Source organism: Mytilus edulis, chromosome 8 (assembly GCF_963676685.1).
Source record: "Mytilus edulis chromosome 8, xbMytEdul2.2, whole genome shotgun sequence".
Taxonomy (NCBI): Eukaryota; Metazoa; Mollusca; class Bivalvia; order Mytilida; family Mytilidae; genus Mytilus; species Mytilus edulis.
Window position 1 is genome coordinate 6,259,464 of NC_092351.1, and position 21,530 is coordinate 6,280,993.

At 29.7% G+C, this 21,530-nt stretch overlaps 2 protein-coding genes across 2 annotated transcripts; one reads left to right on the plus strand and one right to left on the minus strand.

The window, feature by feature from the left end:
* Positions 1-985: 985 nt before the first annotated feature.
* Positions 986-9,649, minus strand: LOC139484685 (cyclin-G1-like). Its single transcript, XM_071268548.1, has 9 exons — positions 9,392-9,649; positions 8,878-9,226; positions 7,258-7,329; positions 5,587-5,733; positions 5,037-5,111; positions 4,320-4,571; positions 3,692-3,796; positions 2,553-2,752; positions 986-1,958 (listed from the first exon to the last, which is right to left on the minus strand). Exons 2-9 carry the CDS (start codon positions 8,959-8,961, stop codon positions 1,859-1,861), a joined length of 1,035 nt encoding a protein of 344 aa, XP_071124649.1. The 5' UTR covers positions 8,962-9,226; positions 9,392-9,649; the 3' UTR covers positions 986-1,858.
* On the plus strand, positions 9,649-21,179 carry LOC139484687 (cyclin-I-like). Its single transcript, XM_071268549.1, has 7 exons — positions 9,649-9,823; positions 10,909-11,056; positions 14,338-14,466; positions 15,206-15,280; positions 15,680-15,820; positions 16,404-16,634; positions 17,034-21,179. Exons 2-7 carry the CDS (start codon positions 10,937-10,939, stop codon positions 17,313-17,315), a joined length of 978 nt encoding a protein of 325 aa, XP_071124650.1. The 5' UTR covers positions 9,649-9,823; positions 10,909-10,936; the 3' UTR covers positions 17,316-21,179.
* The last annotated feature ends 351 nt before the right edge of the window (positions 21,180-21,530 follow it).

Here is a 21,530-nt window from a genome sequence, read left to right on the forward strand (position 1 = left end):
ATATAAATGTATAAAACTTTTTTTTCATGCTTACTGCATAGAACGAGTACAATCACATTTTGCCATACAAAACAGTTGTTTAATCTAACTAAATGCATCAATTAAACTGTATATATATCTTACTGTTTATTTAACACATTTCATAAACTGCAAAAAGTCTGTCTTGCTTAATTTACACTCAGTTTAGCCATGGTCAGGAGAAACTTTGCCAAATTTTTTTTTTTTTTTTTAGTTTTTCTGCACATGTGAGATCAGTAAAAAGTACAATTATTTTGTTTTCAATATTCTTACTTGTTTGGAACCATCCTTTAATGGGGTTATAAAAGGATAGGTTGGTCATGCAAACTCCCTTAATGTTATAATTTGTATTACAAACAAACAAAATGTAATAAATTTTAATTTGAAGTATGCACCAATTTTCAGAAAAAAAGTGATTTAAATTTTTTTTGTGACATGCAATCTTTGATATGTAAATCTTTCCATTCTTGTCATTCAACAATTGTTTTGTATGGCACTACACATAATGTCAATAAATAATAGATATATTTACACATAACAATAATATCTGACAATGTTAAATTTTAACATAATCAACAGATTAATAACAATACTGACTCAACAGTATGGAGGGATAATTAGTATAGTTATTGCACAACTTGTAATTATAATTTGGTCGTTAAAAAATATGTACAATACCGGTAATTACACAATTTGCCATTTGATAAAATCAAACAATGTAAGTTAAATAAAAATATTTTACAATAAAAAGCTTCTTCCATTCCAGAAATAAATAAATACACATTTTGAAAGCTATTTCTTTTAATTTTTTTTTACTCTAATCCAGCATTAATCTCAATCCAAAGAATTCCTGTTGCCCATTATAAATAAATTAAAATAATGTGTCATCTATATGATCTATTTATGTAAAATTTGACTTAATGAAAAAAAGTTCAAGGTTAAATTTGTCTGTAATTTTTTTTAAATGTTTACACATTTGTTTTTAATTTTGGCAAGTAGACAGGCATAACCATAATAGGGTATATATATTTCATTTATCTTTCCTCTACTCAAAATAAGAAGGTACTAGATTAGATATATTGTTCGTAATTGATTTGTTCTTTGGAAGTGAAATATTCCACCTTCCTTTCTAACACCCTGGGTCTGTCTTATATAAAGAATAAATACAAGTGTAAGTAAATGGGTACTAAAGATTGTTAAAATATAGAACATGAATAGCATATTTTAAAAAACAAACAAAAATTAAAAAGAAACAAAATCTGTTGTTTATAGTTAGAAATGGACTGAAAATATTCTTTTGAGGGAAACAATATTCTAAAAATTAATTTAAAAATGTGAAATTGAAACTAAAATTAAATTAATAATAAACCAGCTGGCTACTGCTGTCTATTTTAAGAACAAATTTCAGCAGAAACATTCAAGCTCAATTTTACATTTATTTAAAATATTCTTTAACAGTTTAACTGTTGAATCCTAAAATTTCAAATAATTGAAATAAATTAAATAATAAAACATAAAATATTTGTTTGCATCTCTAAAGTTTTAATACTATCACACTTTAAGCTATCTGCCTTCTAACAACTATACTACACAACAACAATCATACAACACTGACACATTCACACACTAATTTCCAATTACAGCTTCTTTTTTATATCCTCCATATCAGGTACATATATGATTTGCATTGATTATCAACAAACATACACATATAAAAATGTAACAGGAATCATTGTCAACAAAAGAGGAAAGATTTAGTACAGAGAAACAATAACAATAAGAATTCCAGAGTATTGTATATAGCTGCTGCCTACATTGGAATAAGGGAGATTTATAGTGTTCATTCAGCTGTAATGGAACATCTTCTAGGTAATACACAATAACTCCAACTGTCATATTCTTTCTTTATAACCGGGGACTCATCAGAATCACTTGTTGATCTGAAAACAGAATATGGATTTTCAAAAAATAATGATCAGTACATTATAAAAAAAAAAGGTACTGGAAATTTCATGTTTTCTGGTTTTGTGTTGTTGGGATGCTGTCTCCTATCTAATACTGTCATTTATTCAGATTTTCAAGAATCAATTTGAGAATGTACATAAAATGATTGCCTAAGTGTTGACCGGACCAATTCCATGTTAACCTGAACTGTAAAAGTTTTATTGACATGTATAAAGCACACTGACTAACAAGCATGAACTTTTAATTTAGATAAAAACATGAAAGTTCTGGTCAGTTGAACACTTAAATAAGAACTCAATGATATATAAATAGTAGTGTTTCTTTAAACTATTCCTATTCATGTGTTCATAACTTTGTTTGAATACATAAAATGTCTTCAGGTTTTTTTTTTCATGCTTAATTGACTGCTTCCCTTTTTTTCTGATTATTTCAAGTTTTGATGCAAATTTTTTCTTCTTCATGCACTGTGCGTTCTACTTTGAAAGATACTTTGTAAGTTATGAAGAACATACTCTCTAACCTGACTGATGTATGCTAACAGACATGTGATAAAATGATGGTCTACTCACACATAAATTGTAGTGACAGGGTTTTCATAAATAGTGGGTAGATCTGTATCTCCATAGGCACTAGGTCTTGTCATCAAGTTGATCCTTGGTTGAGGTTTTGGCAAGGGGAGACAAGCTGGATGACTGCTTGGATAATTACAATAATTATATAAAATCTTTGTAACTGATTCATAGCACTCATAAAACTCAGAATCTCCAACCTGGAAAACAAAATAAAACAAATTTTGTGTTATAATAATAAAATTGAGAATGGAAATGGGGAATGTGTCAAAGAGACAACAACCCGACCAAATAAAAAACAACAGAGGGTCACCAACAGGTCTTCAATGTAGCGAGAAATTCCCGCACCCGGAGACGTCCTTCAGCTGGCCCCTAAACAAATATATATTAGTCCAGTGATAATGAAAGCCATACTAATTTCCAAATTGTACACAAGAAACTAAAATTAAAATAATACAAGACTAACAAAGGCCAGAGGCTCCTGACTTGGGACAGGCGCAAAAATGCGGCGGGGTTAAACATGTTTGTGAGATCTCAACCCTCCCCCTATACCTCTAACCAATGTAGTAAAGTAAACGCATAACAATACGCACATTAAAATTCAGTTCAAGAGAAATCCGAGTCTGATGTTATAAGAATTTTTACAAATGGATAACAGATATAACAACTGATCACTTGAAGAAATTAACACTCATCAACAGGTGAGATAGCATTTAGCAGATTTGAAAATTGGCATCAGAAGTCAGTGCATTATTTCTGGCTTTATTTTATTTTTTCTTAAATTGTCTACTTCTAAGTAACTTTATAGGTTTCAACTCCCTCAAGCAGAGTTGACCATAGATGGATTTTGCTATTATTTTAGGTCACTCCTAATCATATTTATAACTCTTCTTCATGGAATCATGTGTTTCTGTATTTATACCTCCTTGGGTTTGATATATATTTGACTAAGAGTTCGAGAGTTACAGACTAAGATAGATTCAAGAAAGCTATATATTAGGGCCCACTAATGACACATAAAATTTATAATGATGTTTTCATATTTTTTTTCTAATTCAAGATGGATCAGTTTTACTTTTATATGAAAAACTACCAGCAACAATTACTATAATACTATTGACTTCTATATCAAGACTTACATCACATATTTCATGAAGCTGTAGAAGACAGAGACTTAAAGCTGGTGTTAACAGATCACATTCTTTCAAATGTAACTGTACCAAGGAAAGGGAAAGAGTTGGAATCTGAAATAAAGAAACATACATTAATGCCCATTTTCATGATGTATACCATTGTTTATTTTCCTAATCATAACCTGATTTATTTTATTCTGAAAACAAACATGACAAAGATACAAATTTCAGTCTAATATTATTAATGACATTTGTATCCTGATACACTTGTCAAAACATATATATTAAAAATTCATGAAATGACAATATTTAAAATACCTTATTACAAAACAAGAAAAATCTTAAATTTCAAATTCCTCAAGAAAAAAAATCTATTTTGAATAGATCACATCCTAAAGGGGGTAAATCTACATGTACATCTGTTTGCAACAAAGGAAGGCTGACATTTTGAATTTTTGAAATCACTGCCATAAAAAATAAAATAACCACATCTGTTTAAATTTTAAATCTGTTTACATTCCCAAGTAGTACAAATATACAGATAGGACTTACATAACAATTTATCATCATGCATATCAAAAAATAAAATAACCAGCTATACATGTTATAAAAACTACTTTAATAGTGTACTTACAGTATAAAGCACACAGTTATTGTAGTTTATGCAAACTTCAAACTTTTGGAGGAGGTCATCTAGTAAAGAGCTTGGAAGACTTGGATTGACTTTACTCATTATATCACAGATGTGTTTAAGAATACTAGAACAGGTAACAGGCCAGAGTTTCCAGTTCATCTTTTGGAGTACCACCAGTTCCATTCTTTTTAAATCTGAGGCTTTCCACATCTGTCTGTGAATGTGGGATAACTCTGTAGCTGATGGGGTATCCTGAATTATACAAGTATACAACATAGTAGAACTTTAAATTTCAGTAAGATACGGTAGTCTTTTATATTTTCAACACATATAGTTATCATGATTATTTTGTCATATTGGTTTCTTTTCATTAGGATTAATAATGTATACTTCCTGTGTTACAGTTTCTTTCCATACTAAGTTCATCCCTTTATTTTCTGATAAAGCTATGAAATTTCAAAATAGGTTTGACATGTACTATCTCATATTATTGTTGAGATATGCTGAAGCCAGAATTTTTTTGAATTTCATATTATCATTCATCAATAAATTGTTCACAGTAACTTTATATTTGTCTTTTCGGGAAGAAAAGACAAAAAAAAGTTACTGTGAAAAATTTAATGTTGGATAGAGTAACAATAAGCATGATAAGTCACAAGATTTGAATTTGTTGACATAATTTAAAATTTCTCGATAATATTTTATAAATGAGCTTACCTCTGGTTCTTCATTTATCTTTGTGGAAATATAATGACAAGCTGCAACTAAACAGGACAGGTACTTGTTCTGAACCTGAAAGGAATAAAATATTATTGTTACACATAATTCAATACTGTATATAGTTAAATATTGTTTAAACGGAGAAACGAACATGGAAAGACTGATTTTTTTACATTTCAGTTTATTTATTTGTAGTCAGTAGAAGAATATTTTGTATTTTGTATTTTAATGCTATCAATTGCCTTCAATTTACATGATTTAAATACATGTGTAGAACATTTGGTGGCCAATTACAGACTTGTGTTACAAGCAAAACAATTTCTCTTGTTGACTCCTAAGGTGTGAATAAAGAATAAATTTTGTATTTTATTAATTTCTTGATTTGATTTTTGGATACTAGCTTAGCCTCCATGTAAACCTTAAACCTGCATTAATTTGTTTTTTTAAAATTTACTATGCTGATCATTCGAACATTAACCTTAAATTTCCAAATCTAGACGAATATTATTATTTAGTACATTGTAAAATGTATAACTAATTTGCATACCTTTACTTTTGAGAGAACAAAGTCTAAATACTGTACAGCTGTTGCAAAAGTTTGGGAGCTAAAGTTGTAGAACTGATTCAAACATCTCAGTGATGACACTGCATTGTCTCTCTGGTCATTGTCTGTCATATTCTCCAACTTCCCAGCCTATAATTATATAAAGTATAAATTATAAAGCGTCCCAGGTACACGATGCCCCACTCGCACTATCATTTTCTATGTTCAGTGGACCGTGAAATTGGGGTAAAAACTCTGATAGGGAACGTGTGCACTAAGTTTCAAGTTGATTGGATTTCAACTTCATCACAAACTACCTTGACCAAAATCTTTAACCTGAAGTATGACAGACAGACAGACAAATGAAGGAACCAAAAAACATACTGTCCCTCTACTATCGTAGGTGGGGCATAAAAATTATAATAGTGATGATGTCTCAGCTCAATATTGGTCACATTCTTGTGGATTTTTAAGGATGTCTGCTGCTCTAATTTAAAATAACAAGGATTTCATGTGATTGCTTAAAATGAAAACAACTTTGATATTTAAAAAAAATGAAGTAATAAAATCGATAGTCTCGTGTGTAGTTTTCAAAATACGAGACATTTAGAAAATGGCGGGAAAAGGGTTTTCTTCAGACTTTACTATTTGTTAACATTGGAATTGTTTTTTACCCTTTAAACCAAGAAAAAATAACAAGGATTTCATGACAAAAATTCAAATGGTCATCAATGATCTATTGAACAGATTTATGAAGACAAAAGTGGGGTCTCGTGTAAAAAATATTTTAATACATTTGTATGGATAAAACCTGAGAAAATCGAAAATATGACAAGAATTCAAAAACATGACCAGCAGACATCCTTAAGGGAAAATGTCTCAAGTTCTACACATATGTAATTCACCTGGAAAGGATTAGGAAGATTAAAAAATTCTGAGCCTTTGAAGAGTTTTAGCAAAAAATAGATTAGGGCTATTCCAGAAAAAAATGTATGGGGGTGTTGGAAGGCACTTTTTGTCAGCACCCACCACCCAGACAATTGTAATTGACAATCATAGTGCATTAGAGTGTGAAAAGGTGTCCTGATACCCATCACCCATGTATTATTCATATAAAGTGCCTTCCAACCCCCCCATACATTTTTTTCTGGAATAGCCCTTACTTAATTACTTTCTCTACATGAAGAACAGGAATGAGTTGATTCTCCAAATAACTATACATCATGTACATGTCAAAACAAGGACTATTTTTCAAGTGTAAAAAATACTTTTTTAATTCAATGAAATGGAACATATCATGAAAGCAACAATTATTCTCAAAATTGAATATTTGAGTATGTTTAAATCATATTCCATAAGATTACCAGTAATGTCATGAATGTAATTCAAACAGGAGATACGATACCCCCGTCCAAATGTTCGGTTAACAGGAAGTTGTTGAGTGATGAATCTGAAAACGCATCACACAGTATAGCTGACTTATATCAAGCCTGAAACCAAATTTCAGAAATCCTGGTAGTGTAGTTCCTGAGAAAAATGTGACGAAAAATATTCATGGGACGGACGGACTAACTGACAGACTGATGGACTGACTGACAGACTGACGGAACGACAGACAGAGGTAAAACAGTATACCCCCCTTTTTTCAAAGCCGGGGTATAATTAGAAACTCACCAGATTTTCTCTGAATGGACACTTTGCCAGTTTCACCAAATCATTCATCAGATCTTTATACAAGACAGACTCCTAAATTAAAACAAAAATATGTGTTGACTAAGTACTAAGTCTTTCAAGTTTCTGAACAATTGCTTAATGTGAAGGTATTTATATACAATCAAGTTGGCTAATAAGACACATCTGTCAATGTGTGTGGGTACACTTAATCTCAAAGGAAATGTTTGGCATGAACATTTGGTAGTGAAAACTGTTTGTGATTTTTTTTCAGTAGAAACTTGTGTCTGATCTGTAACATGCTTAAGCAATGAATTTCATTTAAGACTAAGTTAGCATATATTCCAAGTGACAGATTTTTTTATTAAAGAAAGCAAATATTTAATATCTTTGAATGATCTATTTAAGCATATATTTAGCATTGCATGTACATGTAATAGTACAAATTTTAAAGATGCACAATGTAGCTTAGCAAGAATTTTGGATAATTCTTGTGGGTACATGTATGTCAAATTAGCAATAAAAGGGGGCTGTTCATCTTACATATGTGGACCATTTACCCATAAATTATACATGTACTTATTTTGTTCATGTTAATAAAATTTAATAAAAAGTAATTAATTTTTATTCTAGAGGCTGTCTGGCTTATATTATTGGCATAAATTTGAATAAACATGATGAAAGAACAATTTCTTAATTATTATATCAGTTTCACTAACATTCAACAAAGGCTTTTCACAGGTAAATTATACATTACCTATATATGCATATGTATTAAACATGTCTATATTGTAAAAAATCATGTTTTAACTACTATCATTGACTATAAACATGATAAATGAATAACAAATTTTATGTCTGTCAATCATTGTTACTAACACTTCATTTCCTTTCATTTTAACATGTTTAATTTGATCAGATAAAATATAATTGAATAAAAGAATTCCCCAGTTCAAAATTCCATTTTTAATAGGTTAAATAAGTGTTTTATTGCTATCAATGTAAATAATAATAAATCTGGAAAAAACTACTGTCCTGACTATTCAAGAAGGATTGACTTCAAAATTAGAAATATATCAAGATATCAATTTATTTAAAGAATATTTAACTAAATTTATAATGATTTTTTTGTGTGACCAAAAGCTGAACTAACAAAACGCAATTGAATCACTCAGGTTTTTTTTCTCTCTCTCTCAAGTTTTCTAGTTTATTTTATAAAAAGAATATGTATCCGTTGACTTTTCCTCATTTGAATTCAATGCTTTATAATACAAAAAACAAAAATGTCTTCTTATCTTAAATAGTAATATTTCAATTAAATGAACAAGGAATACTTGATCTGTTCAAAATTTGAAGAAATAAAAAAAAAATGAATAAGTTTTTTTTCCTATAGACAGGATATAAGTGTGGCCCTAAATATTTCAAGAAATTCTAAATTATAAATTTGACATTTTTTTTATAGAGACATTCTTAGGAATTCTTTTCTTATCTAATTTTTTTGCAACACAAATAAAATTTTGAAGACGTTTTGTTGAAAAACAATTTAAAAAAAAAAATAAATGGAACAAGATATCCCATCCTCAACTTTATGTAAGGGGCTGCAAAAAGAAGCAGAAATTCTACCTTTCGGTCATCTCTTTGTTCGATCTCGGAGTCTTGTGGATTGCAGGTCGATGGTAACGCCGCAACAAGTTGACCACTAACCATCTTGACTCAATTTTAAACTGGCAAAATCAGCTCACACAGGTTACAACAACCGCCTTTCTTTACTGTGTTAGCATAGTGATTTCAGCTTCTCCTTTGTAATATTTTCTGGGTTATTTTGTTGGTGGTTCTTGGCAGACGATCAGCTGTCAATATCATCTGCAAATTCAAATCTTGGCGGACAGCCAGTGTTTGTAATATTCGCCGTGATTGGTTCACAAAATAACCGGGCTATCTCATTGGTCGAAACTTTATCAATTCTTCTGATCTAAAAATAAAAGAAAAGTTTGTAAATAAACAATTGAAAATCAGAATTTGTAGATAAAAGGTATTTCTGCCGCCCATAATTCTATTTAAGAACTTTATACATTTCTTTTAAGAATGCATACAACAATTTTTTACCCAAATTTGCAATTTAACGAAAATATCTTACCAAACGGGCACCTGCTATGTTTTGACAGTTCAGTCGATACGGAGCCTGTTTGCAGTCAGTGTATTCAGCATGCGCTTGAAAATTGAAGCCTCAATAGTATCCAAAGAGTTTTAAGTCAACTTGTGTAAATACAAAAGATGTATAGACGAAAACCATTGCTATTCGTTTTAATTTCATGCATATGTAGAAAAATCGAAGCATTTTCCCGAAAAGTTAAATAGTAGCATTGCGCATTAATTTATTATGTAAATATTTTTGTGTATTCCCCGAACTTCTTTTACATCTCATTATCAACAAGAATTTCTTCCTTTTATATCGTAAATTTCGCATACTAAAAACCATGGAGGTATAAGAGAAGATTAAGAGGTCGTTTTAATTTTCATGGGCCAAAGGAACATCTTTGTCCAGGCTCTGTTCCTAGATATTGCACAGGTGAGTTTATAATACACTGCTGTAACCACCCAAATTTGTGTATTCAGAAACAAATTTTTGTCATGGCAGCCATTTTAGATGATAAGAAATGTCAAAATTGAATGATGAAATGTTGTTTCTAAATCCATCTGAAGACTTTTATCAAAATTGTAAGTCAGATGTCAGTACTTAATAAAAAAAAATAGTATTTTGTTTTCCCCAGTAAATTTATTTCATCAGATTTCTTATGACAACCCACCCATATACCCAGAGGCAATTTTACTGTATCAGCTGTTTTTGCTTGACAATAAATTTCTAAACATAATTGTACAAACATGTTTTGACTTAATTAAGGTAATTACTTATTTCTAATTTACTTTAATAGTTTCACCATATTCTTATATTGAGGGGGATAGGAGGGGTCATGATCCCGAAATCCCGGGCTTAAAAACACGAAATCCCGAGGTCCCGAATTTAAATAAATAAAAATCCCGGATCCCGAAATTCGAAAAAAAGAATTCCCGGATCCCGAAGGGGTAAATCCCGAAATCCCGAGCTTAAAAACACCCGATCCCGGAGTCCCGATAAAGGTCCTATCCCCCCTCTTATATCAATGATTTCTAAGGATTTCATAATTTTTAAGGTGGAACATTCTGGAATTTTTCTTACAGACTAGAGGCTATACTTCTCATTTTACTGTATTCTCACACAATTTAACATCACACTTATTTGATAATAAAGAATGTATTTTGTGTGTGTCTATTTAATTGTGAAATAATAATGTCCCCCAATTTATGGGTTCTTAGGTGAGGCATATTCCACAGAACAGGGAAGTTTTTCAAATAACATGAATTTTACCTCAAATGAAGGATTTTTTCAAAGATTAAAGTTCAGTCAAATCTTTTTTGTTACATGTTCATTCTTTTGAGAATTAGAAACATGACCCTTAATTGCTTTTAAAAAGTGTTGTATTGCAACTTTCTATGAACTCAGTTGAAGACTAGACATGCAAGAAGTAGAAAATAATATTTATATTACATATACATGTATATCATGTATATTAAACTTTTGGAATATTTTTATTAGATTTGTTGTTTGTTTTCTAGTTATCTTGGTGCACAGTTGAGGGTCAGGATGAGGCTTCACAATGGAATAGATGCTGAGCGTCTAATGCAGATGCTTAGGCAGAACTTAATTAAAGAACAAGACCAATGGAAACCAAAGGCATACAATTCTGTTGATATTGACACATCGGTAAGAAATGTGGACCTTCTATTATACATGATTGTTAAAGAAATGCATCTGGGGTTTATCTTCATGATCCTAACAATTAATGATGAGGATAACATTTGATTAATTCCTCTAGGCAATACTTTTAACAAACCCCTTGTCTGAGAAGCAAAAGGGGAAGTTTTTTACTATTTGAATAGTTATTATCAGAATCATTTCATTAAATTTTTGTAAGGTAAGCAGATACATGTGTGATGTGTCAACATTTATATTATGTGAAAAAAGGTAGGTAGCTATATTAAATAGTCTTGTAGTCTTAGCTATATATTATTTGTTGTTATTCTTGCACAATAATAGATCCGTCTGGTATTTTATAAGTTACCTACACTTAAAGCAAATGCAAGAAGGCAAGATTTTTAAATTATGTTAATTCATGCAGTTAACAAAGTACAAAAATTACTAAGAGAGCAGAGATATGTGGCAATATTTGAGAAACAAATATTTATTCAAAATAGTAGTAAAAACTTTAAGTTCCTGAAAAACAAAAACAGATCTGATACATTCTTCTCTCTTCAAAATTTAATTACAAGATTTAATTTTGAATCATATTTGCAAACAAACTGAAAAATGTTTGAATGATGCTGTAAATGTTGAATTCATAGCATGTTCATAACAATGTTTAGAGTATATATCATGTATATGTATAGCATGTATAGCTAATGATGGAACTGCATGTACATGTCAATACATGTATTGTAGTATAATTGTGAATTGACACCTCCATTTCAGCATTCAAACAACATTCTTTGATTGATTTTATAGGTTCTACTCTAATTTTAGACTGAGGTCACTTAAGTATATTATTAATAAGACATTTCCCCCACTTATAGACTACAAATTGTGTTAATATGTACATTGTACACCCAAGGTTTTTGACATTTTAAGTATCTCCGGGACTAATCAGCTGAGAATGATTAAATATATATAGATATATATTTCACCTGTAACAATTTGGTTACCTTGAAAAATATTTCACTTGCAATGTTTAGACTTGCTTACGTTTTCTAGGCAGTACATTCTTATCATAGTTTCAGTAATGTTATATATATATATATATGTCATGTATGTAAACAATCTGAAATACTGCGTTCTTTAGTTTGTATAAATGTAGGTCAACCGGTCAATACAGAAAATTTAAATCTCTGCAATTTTTCCTGTATGGTTTATTTCTGGATATCAGTAATTTTACCTGTGGTGTATATATATAAAACCAATGTAATTCAGGTATTACCCTAAAATTACCATTTGTAAACTTTTGTTTGTGATCAATAACTAGGTTAAATAATCATAGGTCTCCTATAATAGAGATATTCATCTCTAGAATATATATGTATCTACCATGTAATTATAGTAAATACAATTTTTTCATCACAAACGGCTTCAGAAACAGGCGAAATATTTGACATTTTTTAGTGAATGGTATTCATTTTTAACAGTCTAAGTAACAAGAGGGCTACTGTAGAATATGGTCTATTTGATTGTAAACTATAAAGTATTTTCAAAATTATCTCCAGCAATAGTTAAATCTGTTAACATTGCTTTAAGTCACAAGAGACTAAATATAGATATTTTACCTGTGAAAAATTGTTTACCTTAAAAAAGGTCAGAAATAACAACATTTCACTTGTGATGTTTAGACATGAATTAATTTTAGTTTTGTAGACTTAACAACACAGGAACATTCTAAACATAGTTTCAGTATATTGTTATGCATTGTTAATTAACAAAAAATGTAGGTCAACTGTCAACACAGAAAATTTAAATCTGTGCAGTGTCTAAGGTATGATATATTTCTGCATACCAGTCATTTTACCTGTGGTGTATGTTAAATACAAAGGTTATCCAAGTATAACCCTGACATTACCATTTGTTATCTAGTCTGATCAATAAGTAGGATGTAAACAAACATAGGTCTCCTATAATAGTCATACATGCTAGTATATATATTTTCTGTAGAAATAAGATAAATTATTGGCTTTAGCATCAGTCAAATATTTCTTAGTTTTAGTGACTGGTTATGTTTTTTTTATATTTAGGAATGGTCTAAAAACCACATTTTTTCATCCATTGCATACATGGCATACCTACTCATTCTTAGTGTATATGAAGTTGATAAATGACTTACATTTTAAGTTCCAAATGCAAGGAACTGAAAATTTTTACTATGCTCAAAAGGTGTATTCTAAATTAGTTTCTATGCAACATCTATCATCATTTTGACATGAGAATTAAAATTTCAATTTTATTTCATTTAAAAAATCACTGTCAAAGAAATGTAAATAACCTTGAAATTTTATAGTGTACCATTTATGTTGAGTTATATACTTTGTGTATACTCGACAGTCAAGAGCACTTTAAGTAGTGTAGCATTATTGGTTTTTTGTAACACTTTATAAAAAATAAGTACAGAGCACACTCTCCTGTGTTATAAGTTCAGAGTACACTCTCTTATATGAAATATGGTCAAGTGATCTGAAGTCTGTACAATCATGTGACAAAAGACAAATTTTAAACAGGTGCAGATGCAAGCCATTTTGAAAAGGGGAAGGGGGGGGGGGGGATATCCTACCCCTGGAACACCATGAAAAATTCAGTTTGGTCCAAATGAAGGGTTAAGGGTAATATCTAACAAGCCTTTTGTAATTGTTTAAAACAACTGTTAAGCATGTTAAGTTGTTATGATCATCATTTCAAATTTGATTGATAAGAATATTTCACTAAATTATCAAAGATATATTTCACCTCTATAGTAACTTAACCTAGTTTTGTGCATTTAGTATCATTTTAGTCATGGGTCAAGGTTGGGCTAGTCACACTTCATGTGTTTTTGGCAGTCATCTTCATATCAATTATTCTACTTTTCATTTTATTAAAAAAATTGGCTTTAACTCAGATTTTATACATGTGTTTAAATTACTACATTTTCTATTCGATGATTAAAAATTGTGATATAATTTGAATAATCAGCAAGACAACAGCCAACAACATGACAAGATAATTCTAGTAAACTACAAAATATCTAATCATTTAAACAGAAACATGAATGTATTATGTATGATGTCATTAAACCAGGGATATTAGGGATTAGTAAACCTACGAAATAGTAATTAAAAAAATCAGAGGCTTTCTTTTTTCTATGAAATAACCAGGATGCATATTTACGTAAATACAAATGTTTGTTGTTTTAACGGGAAGTAATCAGTAATCATGATCATGATAATGATTTGTTTTATTTATTTGTACAGGAAGTGAATGGAAATCAGAGAGATGAGGCTGTTCGCTGGATGTTGTTTCTAAACAGGAGGTTTGGATTTACCCCAGAAACCTTTGGTCTCAGTGTTTCCCTTCTCGACAGATTTCATTGTCTTGTTAAAGTGAGTTTAGTCACATGGTTTAGGTGTAGTAATTATTAAAAACAAATCCCAAGTCCCAATTTGCTTTTACCAAGGTCTTCCAAACAATGTTAAGTACAATATAAAGGCTTTGTCCAGTTCAAAGGACCAAATAACCATTCAGATGAAAGATTACACCAACTTAGGCAACTACATCATGCCAGGTTCAGTAAAGTACAAATAAATTAGGACATGGTCTTATTTCATGTTGTGATAAATTTTTGTAAACAAGTCACTTATTCCCATCTATATACATTTTGTACACAAGTGTTTGCCCTATTTGATGATGTCAGACTGTATGTTAAAAAGAAAACTAAGAGGTTCACAACAGCAGTAATTAAGTAAGATCCATGTGTGCACAATCTGAAGACACTAGTCCTTGAATGTAACTTGTATATATATTATATTTGTGAATAGAAGAAGATGTTGAGTATAAACTAGTGAAACAGCAACCCAATGATAAAAGATCTTAAGATTAACATACAGTCATCAACACTCATATGAGAAAATCTCTTTATTGTCCTGAGTCAAAACAGTTAAAAAGATTAAACAAACTCAGACTATCACCTTTACTTAAATACTTATCATACGTTTCGAAGCTGTTTTGTTAATAGGAAATTTTTAATGCAAGATGTGCTATTTTAGAAATAGTAAAATTAGTTTAAAAAACCCAAACCTGTCTCATTAGTGATTGTTTTTAACATAGCTTGTTTTTTTACAGGTTCGACCTAAGTATCTGCATTGTGTAGCCATTAGCTGTCTTTACATCGCAGCTAAGACCCTGGAGGAAGAAGAAGTATGTATTATAGGGAATTAACTCTCCAGTGCAATATTCAGTATCGCTCATAGATACATCTCTGCTTTTAAGCCATGTTGGGAAATTTTAAAGTTTTCAGATATTACCATTTTATAATTTACAGTTTTGATAATATTTACTGATTTTAGGTGATTATAAAAAAAATAGTCATGCCCTTTTCTTTCAGTTCAAAAATGACATGCTAGTTCATGAGATTTTGTAAAAAAAATCATTTGATAGTCGTAGAACAAACCAATACAATGTTATTGTAGAGAGAGAGAGAGATTTTGGAAATGTGCAGATATTCAATTATGAACTATTTCCTATTTTCTCCACTTTCAATCTTACATCTCACTTTAATATTTCATTTTCTGTAGCTAAGTTTTGATGTTATTTCAGGTAATTCCCAGCACCGTAGATCTTGTGAAGATAAGTCAGTGTAGCTGTTCAGTGGCAGAAATCCTACGCATGGAGCTCGCCATTCTTAACAAATTATCATGGAACAGTAAATTTGTTACAGCAGTCGACTTTATTCACATTGTAAGTGTGTAAACAGATATGTTACATAGTTAAAGTTAAACCATTTAATCAAATTTAAAGATATTTTATTTACTGTATTTTCTGAATTGGGATCCCATTTCCATTATAACATATTTTAAATCATTAAATGCAGATATTCTGATAATAACCGTATCAATGTAATTTCCAACACAATGCTTAAAATCTTCATGCTTAAGCAATGTTAAGGTAGATCTTTTTCTGTGCAGCCCTTCTGGGTATTATGCCAAAAAAACCTCTGAATTGGAATCCTATGATCATATTTGAAAGCATTAAAAGCAGGTATTCTGATAACAGCTGATGCAATTCCCACGGAAATAGTTAAAGTTATTGTGCCTTTAATGTCATACATCAAAACGAAGATGGTCAAATTTCTAACAACTATGATCTGATAGGTTATTATTATTAAAATGTTTTTTGTTACTGTATAGTATATGCCAAACAGAAATAGACATGTAAATTAATTTATAAATATAATTTGCAGGTCAGTATATTACATCTAACATTTGCTTCAGGAACATACAATTGTTAGATACTGTTAATGTATTTCTATTCTACATTTAAGATCCACGGATTGTTGATGAATTATTTCCCTCAACTGCTTAAGGGACTCTCTGACATGACACCCTCACGTCATCTGGGACTTCTGATGAGACGTTTGTTTTGTTGCTATAGTGACCATCGATTGATGACCTTCAGACCGGTGACCTTAGCTATGACTGTTATCTGTTTAGAACTGGAACAGATGACACCTAATTGGCTCTCCATGGTTATTATGGTTCAACAAATGGCTAAGGTATTTATCTATACATCACATGGTAACACATGCTTAGAGATCATGGAGATGGAAACAATCAATAAGGGCAGGATATACAAATAGTACATAGACCAAATATAAAAAAAAAACAATCAGAAAAACATGAAAAAAAACGAGAAAATCTAATTGAGCAACAACAAAATGCATTTAATGACTTTTCAACTCGGGGTCTCTGAATAGTTTAACAGTCATTTCTGAATACCAGTATACTGATTTTGGTGTTTTCACATTTCAAACTTAAATATTTTATATTACTATATACATGTAGATGAATTGAAAACATTGCATTTTTGTAGAGAAAACTGTCCTTTTCATATATAAAACCTTCATTAAGCCAGTTACGAAAACAAGAGATAAAATTCCTTTCTTATCTTACAGATTGACAATGAAGATTTTATCCAATGCCGAGAGGAAAGTGGAAGGTTTCTAACCAGTAACAAACTACTACCCACCGGTTATAAATTTTCTGCTCAAAAGCCATTGCCTAAAAAGTCGATCAAACGTAAGGCCAATATTCTAGATGATGAGGACGATATCTACGACGGAATCAAGAGGCTGTACAATGAAGACAGCAATGATGTCAGGATGTCATGTGCCAAAGAGTTGCACCAAGATAACCAAGACAATTTCATACAAATGACTACTGTTAGTGCCAATTAAATATGTAATCTCAGGTGTTTTGGATGTTACAGGTAGATAGAGTTGAGAAATCATATCATTATCCTTGCTGAAAACTTTATAAATTATCCTTTTTGGTGTGACTTGGTTTGTACAATTTATCTTCTCTGAATTTTTCTTCTTCAAAAATGAATCCTAGACTAATATATACTTTATAAATAGTTAACGAGTAAATTTCGTTTGAAATATGTGTTATTAATAAATCGAAAAGAACAAAAACTAACAGTTTGTAAACTTTGCGTTAAAGTAAATGCTACACTGTTATGTCTTCTGTTTCTCAACTTTTTCTAAATGCAAGTCCTATCTGAGGCCAAGAGATGCATATGTCAATCAAAAACTAACAGAAATAATCTTTTAACTGTAGCCGATGTCTCTTTTGATATAATTTGTTTTATTTATGTTACATTTGTTCACAAGAATATGTTAAAGTGCCATATTTTATTCTGTTTTTAGAAGTGTTTATTATTACTACGTACTTAACATATTCTTGTAGATCTACCCACTCATATAATTGTTAATGCCATTATTATGAAGCTTGCCCATTCTGAATTTGATACCATAGATATTATACCTAGAGATCAGTTGATTTGATCTTTAAAAAAAAAACACTTTGTTTGGCAACATTTCTCAAATTATCTTTGTACAATTTTTTTTCTCGAAATTATAAAAAAATCTTGGGATATTTATTTGGCAATAATTCTTATTTGTGAAATAACAATTCATTTTATTTTTTACAATCAAAAATATATATTAGTGCTAACATACAATTTTGTTTGCTCATACTGCAGCTAAATTATATGAAAATTATAAATTGTTATTTTTTTTCCTTGTTATTTTTGTTTGTAAATACCTGTACAAAGTTTTTCTTTTTAATTTTTGAAGAGGCTGTGACAAGAACAAATTATTATGTTATTATTTCCACTGATGAGTACAGTATTTTGATTTTAATTTTATTTCTGTATGTTATTATGTGTTGTAAGTTATTTATGAATCTTTTTGCTTTAATGTTATTTTATATAGTTTATTCACATCTACAAATATGAAGACCGAAAATTTGATTCAAGAGCATTTTTGTAAAGATTAAAATTATTTTCTTGGGTTATAAAATCCTTTTTTTCTCAAATATGATTTTTTAACTAAGATGTATCAATTAGAAAATAAATCTAAATCTATCAATTGAAATTGGTTGAAAAAAAGAAAGGAAGATTTTGAATTAGAAAAAAGATTCCATGAGTGGAGGAGTTCTTGTTTGAATGGTCCTCTGCTACTTATTTTCTTACACTTTTACAATAATTACTTTATTTTAAATGAAATTGATAATTGTAATAAAATTGAACAATTTCAACATTTAAGATAAAAAGAAAAGTAAATAACTTGCACCTTTCAGAGTTTATTTTTGTTGTTTATAACCTATGATTTTATTGCTAACCCTTATTTTGTTCATGAGTGGTGTAGAATATATTATATTTCATATTTTCAGCAAAATACAAAAAAAACCATGAAACATAAAAAAATTGTTAAAAAAAATATATATATAAACATAAAATGTAAGAAAACAGTTGCTTTTAATTGTAGTTAAAATATTTTAATTTATTTAAACTGTTGTGACCATAGTTTCATTTATATCTAGGGTTATAAGTATAAAAAATAATGAATCAGATTTGTCTAGGCACCACATGAGACAAAACCAAAAGACACAAACAAAACTTTTACCGAGCATTTAAACAACATGTTCTTTCTAAATTTAAAGAATTTTTATATTGTTTTTTTTTTTAGAACTAAAAACATTTTCAGCTCTTCAGCCTTTTACTCTGACAATCTTATGAATAAAGTTAAATATGTGCTGAAATGGTTGAATGACTTATTTAATTCAAATTAAAAATAATAACGTTCATTGGAATTAAAAATTTTAGAAATGATAAAAAGTTGCACTTACCTCGAGATATAAATGAAACAATTATGAGTTAAACCTAAATTTCCCAATTTTGATATGCATGATATTGGAACATGTGCCACCATCATATATGATTGAAGAAAAACATTATTTTACGTATCATAATTGGAACATTGTTTATTCAGTGACATTTTTCTTTGATAGAAAAGTTTCACTGTAACTATATGATTATTTATTGTTATACAAATTGATGTACCAGTAGTTTTAGATATTTGGTCTTCAACAAATTAAATGCTGTCAAAATTTTCTCAAATGTCACAAGATCTGATTTGAAATTCCGATTCCTTGTTAAGATGGTACCGTTAAGATGACATCAAAAAGTATTTACCATGGAATCTAACAATGATTGAAATACGATAAGCAGAAGTTATATAAAATTCCTTGCTTGATATCATGTAAAACAAAGGATCTCATCATTTCACCAACCCATTCTGTATATTTTTACTTGGTGCATCTTTTAACTACTTGTTGATAATTACTGTTTTAATTTTTTATTCCCAAAATAGCAATATCATTAACAAGAAAGTGAGAGAGTGATTAAGTATTTCCTTTGTTCTTTTTATTGTGTTGATGCATAAGAATTAGTGATTGTTAAAGATAGACTGTCTGTTAATCATAATGCTATTTTGGGGATTCATTCCTGGGAGAGAGAGAACGTATGAAAATAAATGAAATCAAGGCAGCAAAATCCAAAGAGTAAAGTGGTATGTGTATACTTTGGGCCAGTAAAATTTGTAAATTTGGAAAATAAGGGTGTGGTAGTGTGTGTGCTGGCACTCTGACAAAGTATAAAACATTGATACAATGGAACTTCCATCTGGGTTTATATATATATAAAAACGTTAAAAAAATCTTAACAGGATTTGTCAAGCTGGTTTTTAAATGAAGAAAAAATGTTGGAATTAAGTGGCTATCTTAGATTTATATAGTTTTCATCATAGAAATTTCCATTTTAATTGTTCAAAACAGGATTTGAATCCCATCTGAAAATGATTAATGACTTGCCAAAAATTTGTTGAAGTCTTATATTGGACACAAAATTGATACACAAAGAAGTTAACTATAAACACAAAAAAAGTCATAGCAATAATATAATGTTACTTTGTCAGAGGGTATACCAGTGACAGAAGTTTTGTAAATAACGCTTTTTGATTGGCAATACTCTAGGGAAGAGAGAGAGATGGTTTTTATAACCAAATTTTAGTTTGTTTTTAAAGCAAGACTTTTTTTTGTTTTTATACAAATAAAGACCAACTAGTAAGAAAGGTTTTATAAGAAATATAATTTGTTGTTGTTATGTAGTTGTACAAATGTTTTCTGTTTTTTGTTTACGGTGCATATTTATAAAGATGAACACATGAAGATCAGCTGTGTTTGAAAAGTACAATGAAAGATATAAATCCTTAATAAAGTAGGAATTTAAAGAATGTATGAAGATTAAACCATACATATCAGAACATCTAATACCACCTTATATTTTTGTGTCATTCCATTTAATACACAATAGTTATATTAAATAGGGCAAAATAATTGTAAGTTATCATGAATTATTATTATTTTCTGAACAAAATCTGATAACATGTGCTGAATCAGGATTGAAGAAGAGTATCATTTCCCAATCTATTTTCCCAAAAATATTCATTAGTAATAATTTGACTGAAACATATCTTTAATAAATACACATTAAAAGTGCCTATTTGTGCATTGTTACACTATTGGATAAATGACATTTTATAAATGTGATCTGATTGTTAATTCCAATCTGAAAAAAGAAACCCCCAATATATAACTAAGATTGCTATATAGTATTATGTAGTTTTTATATGGATTATAGATTGACGAAGACTGTGATTACATGTTATCAGAAAGCAATAAAGTCTGGTGGCACATTATATATTGTTATATATTTTATTTGCCAGGAAACTGGAACTGAAGAAGCAGTCCTTTTTAATGAAGGGTTGAGTACTAAAAAGTTAAATCACAAAAATACTTAACTCGGAGGAAAATTCAAAATGGAAAGTCCCTAATCAAATGGCAAAATCAAAAGCTCAAACACATCAAACGAGTGGACAAACACATCAACTGTCATATTTCTGCCTTGGTTACAGGCATTATCTACTTAATGGTGGATTAAACCTGGTTTTATAGCCACTCACTTGTATGGCAGTCAAAAGGGACTTCTATAACTTGTGACTATACCTGTACACAGGGAGTTCTTTTTCAGTGCCACAGAATAAGTTATG

Coding starts and splice junctions, on each gene's coding strand:
- LOC139484685 (XM_071268548.1), bottom strand. CDS start 8,961: ATGGTTAGTGGTCAACTTGTTGCGGCGTTACCATCGACCTGCAATCCA. Junction 5,112..5,586: donor TTGTTCTCTCAAAAGTAAAG/GTATGCAAATTA, acceptor TATTCCTTTCAG/GTTCAGAACAAGTACCTGTC. Junction 3,797..4,319: donor ATAACTGTGTGCTTTATACT/GTAAGTACACTA, acceptor TCTTTATTTCAG/ATTCCAACTCTTTCCCTTTC.
- LOC139484687 (XM_071268549.1), top strand. CDS start 10,937: ATGAGGCTTCACAATGGAATAGATGCTGAGCGTCTAATGCAGATGCTT. Junction 15,281..15,679: donor AGACCCTGGAGGAAGAAGAA/GTATGTATTATA, acceptor ATGTTATTTCAG/GTAATTCCCAGCACCGTAGA. Junction 15,821..16,403: donor CAGTCGACTTTATTCACATT/GTAAGTGTGTAA, acceptor TCTACATTTAAG/ATCCACGGATTGTTGATGAA.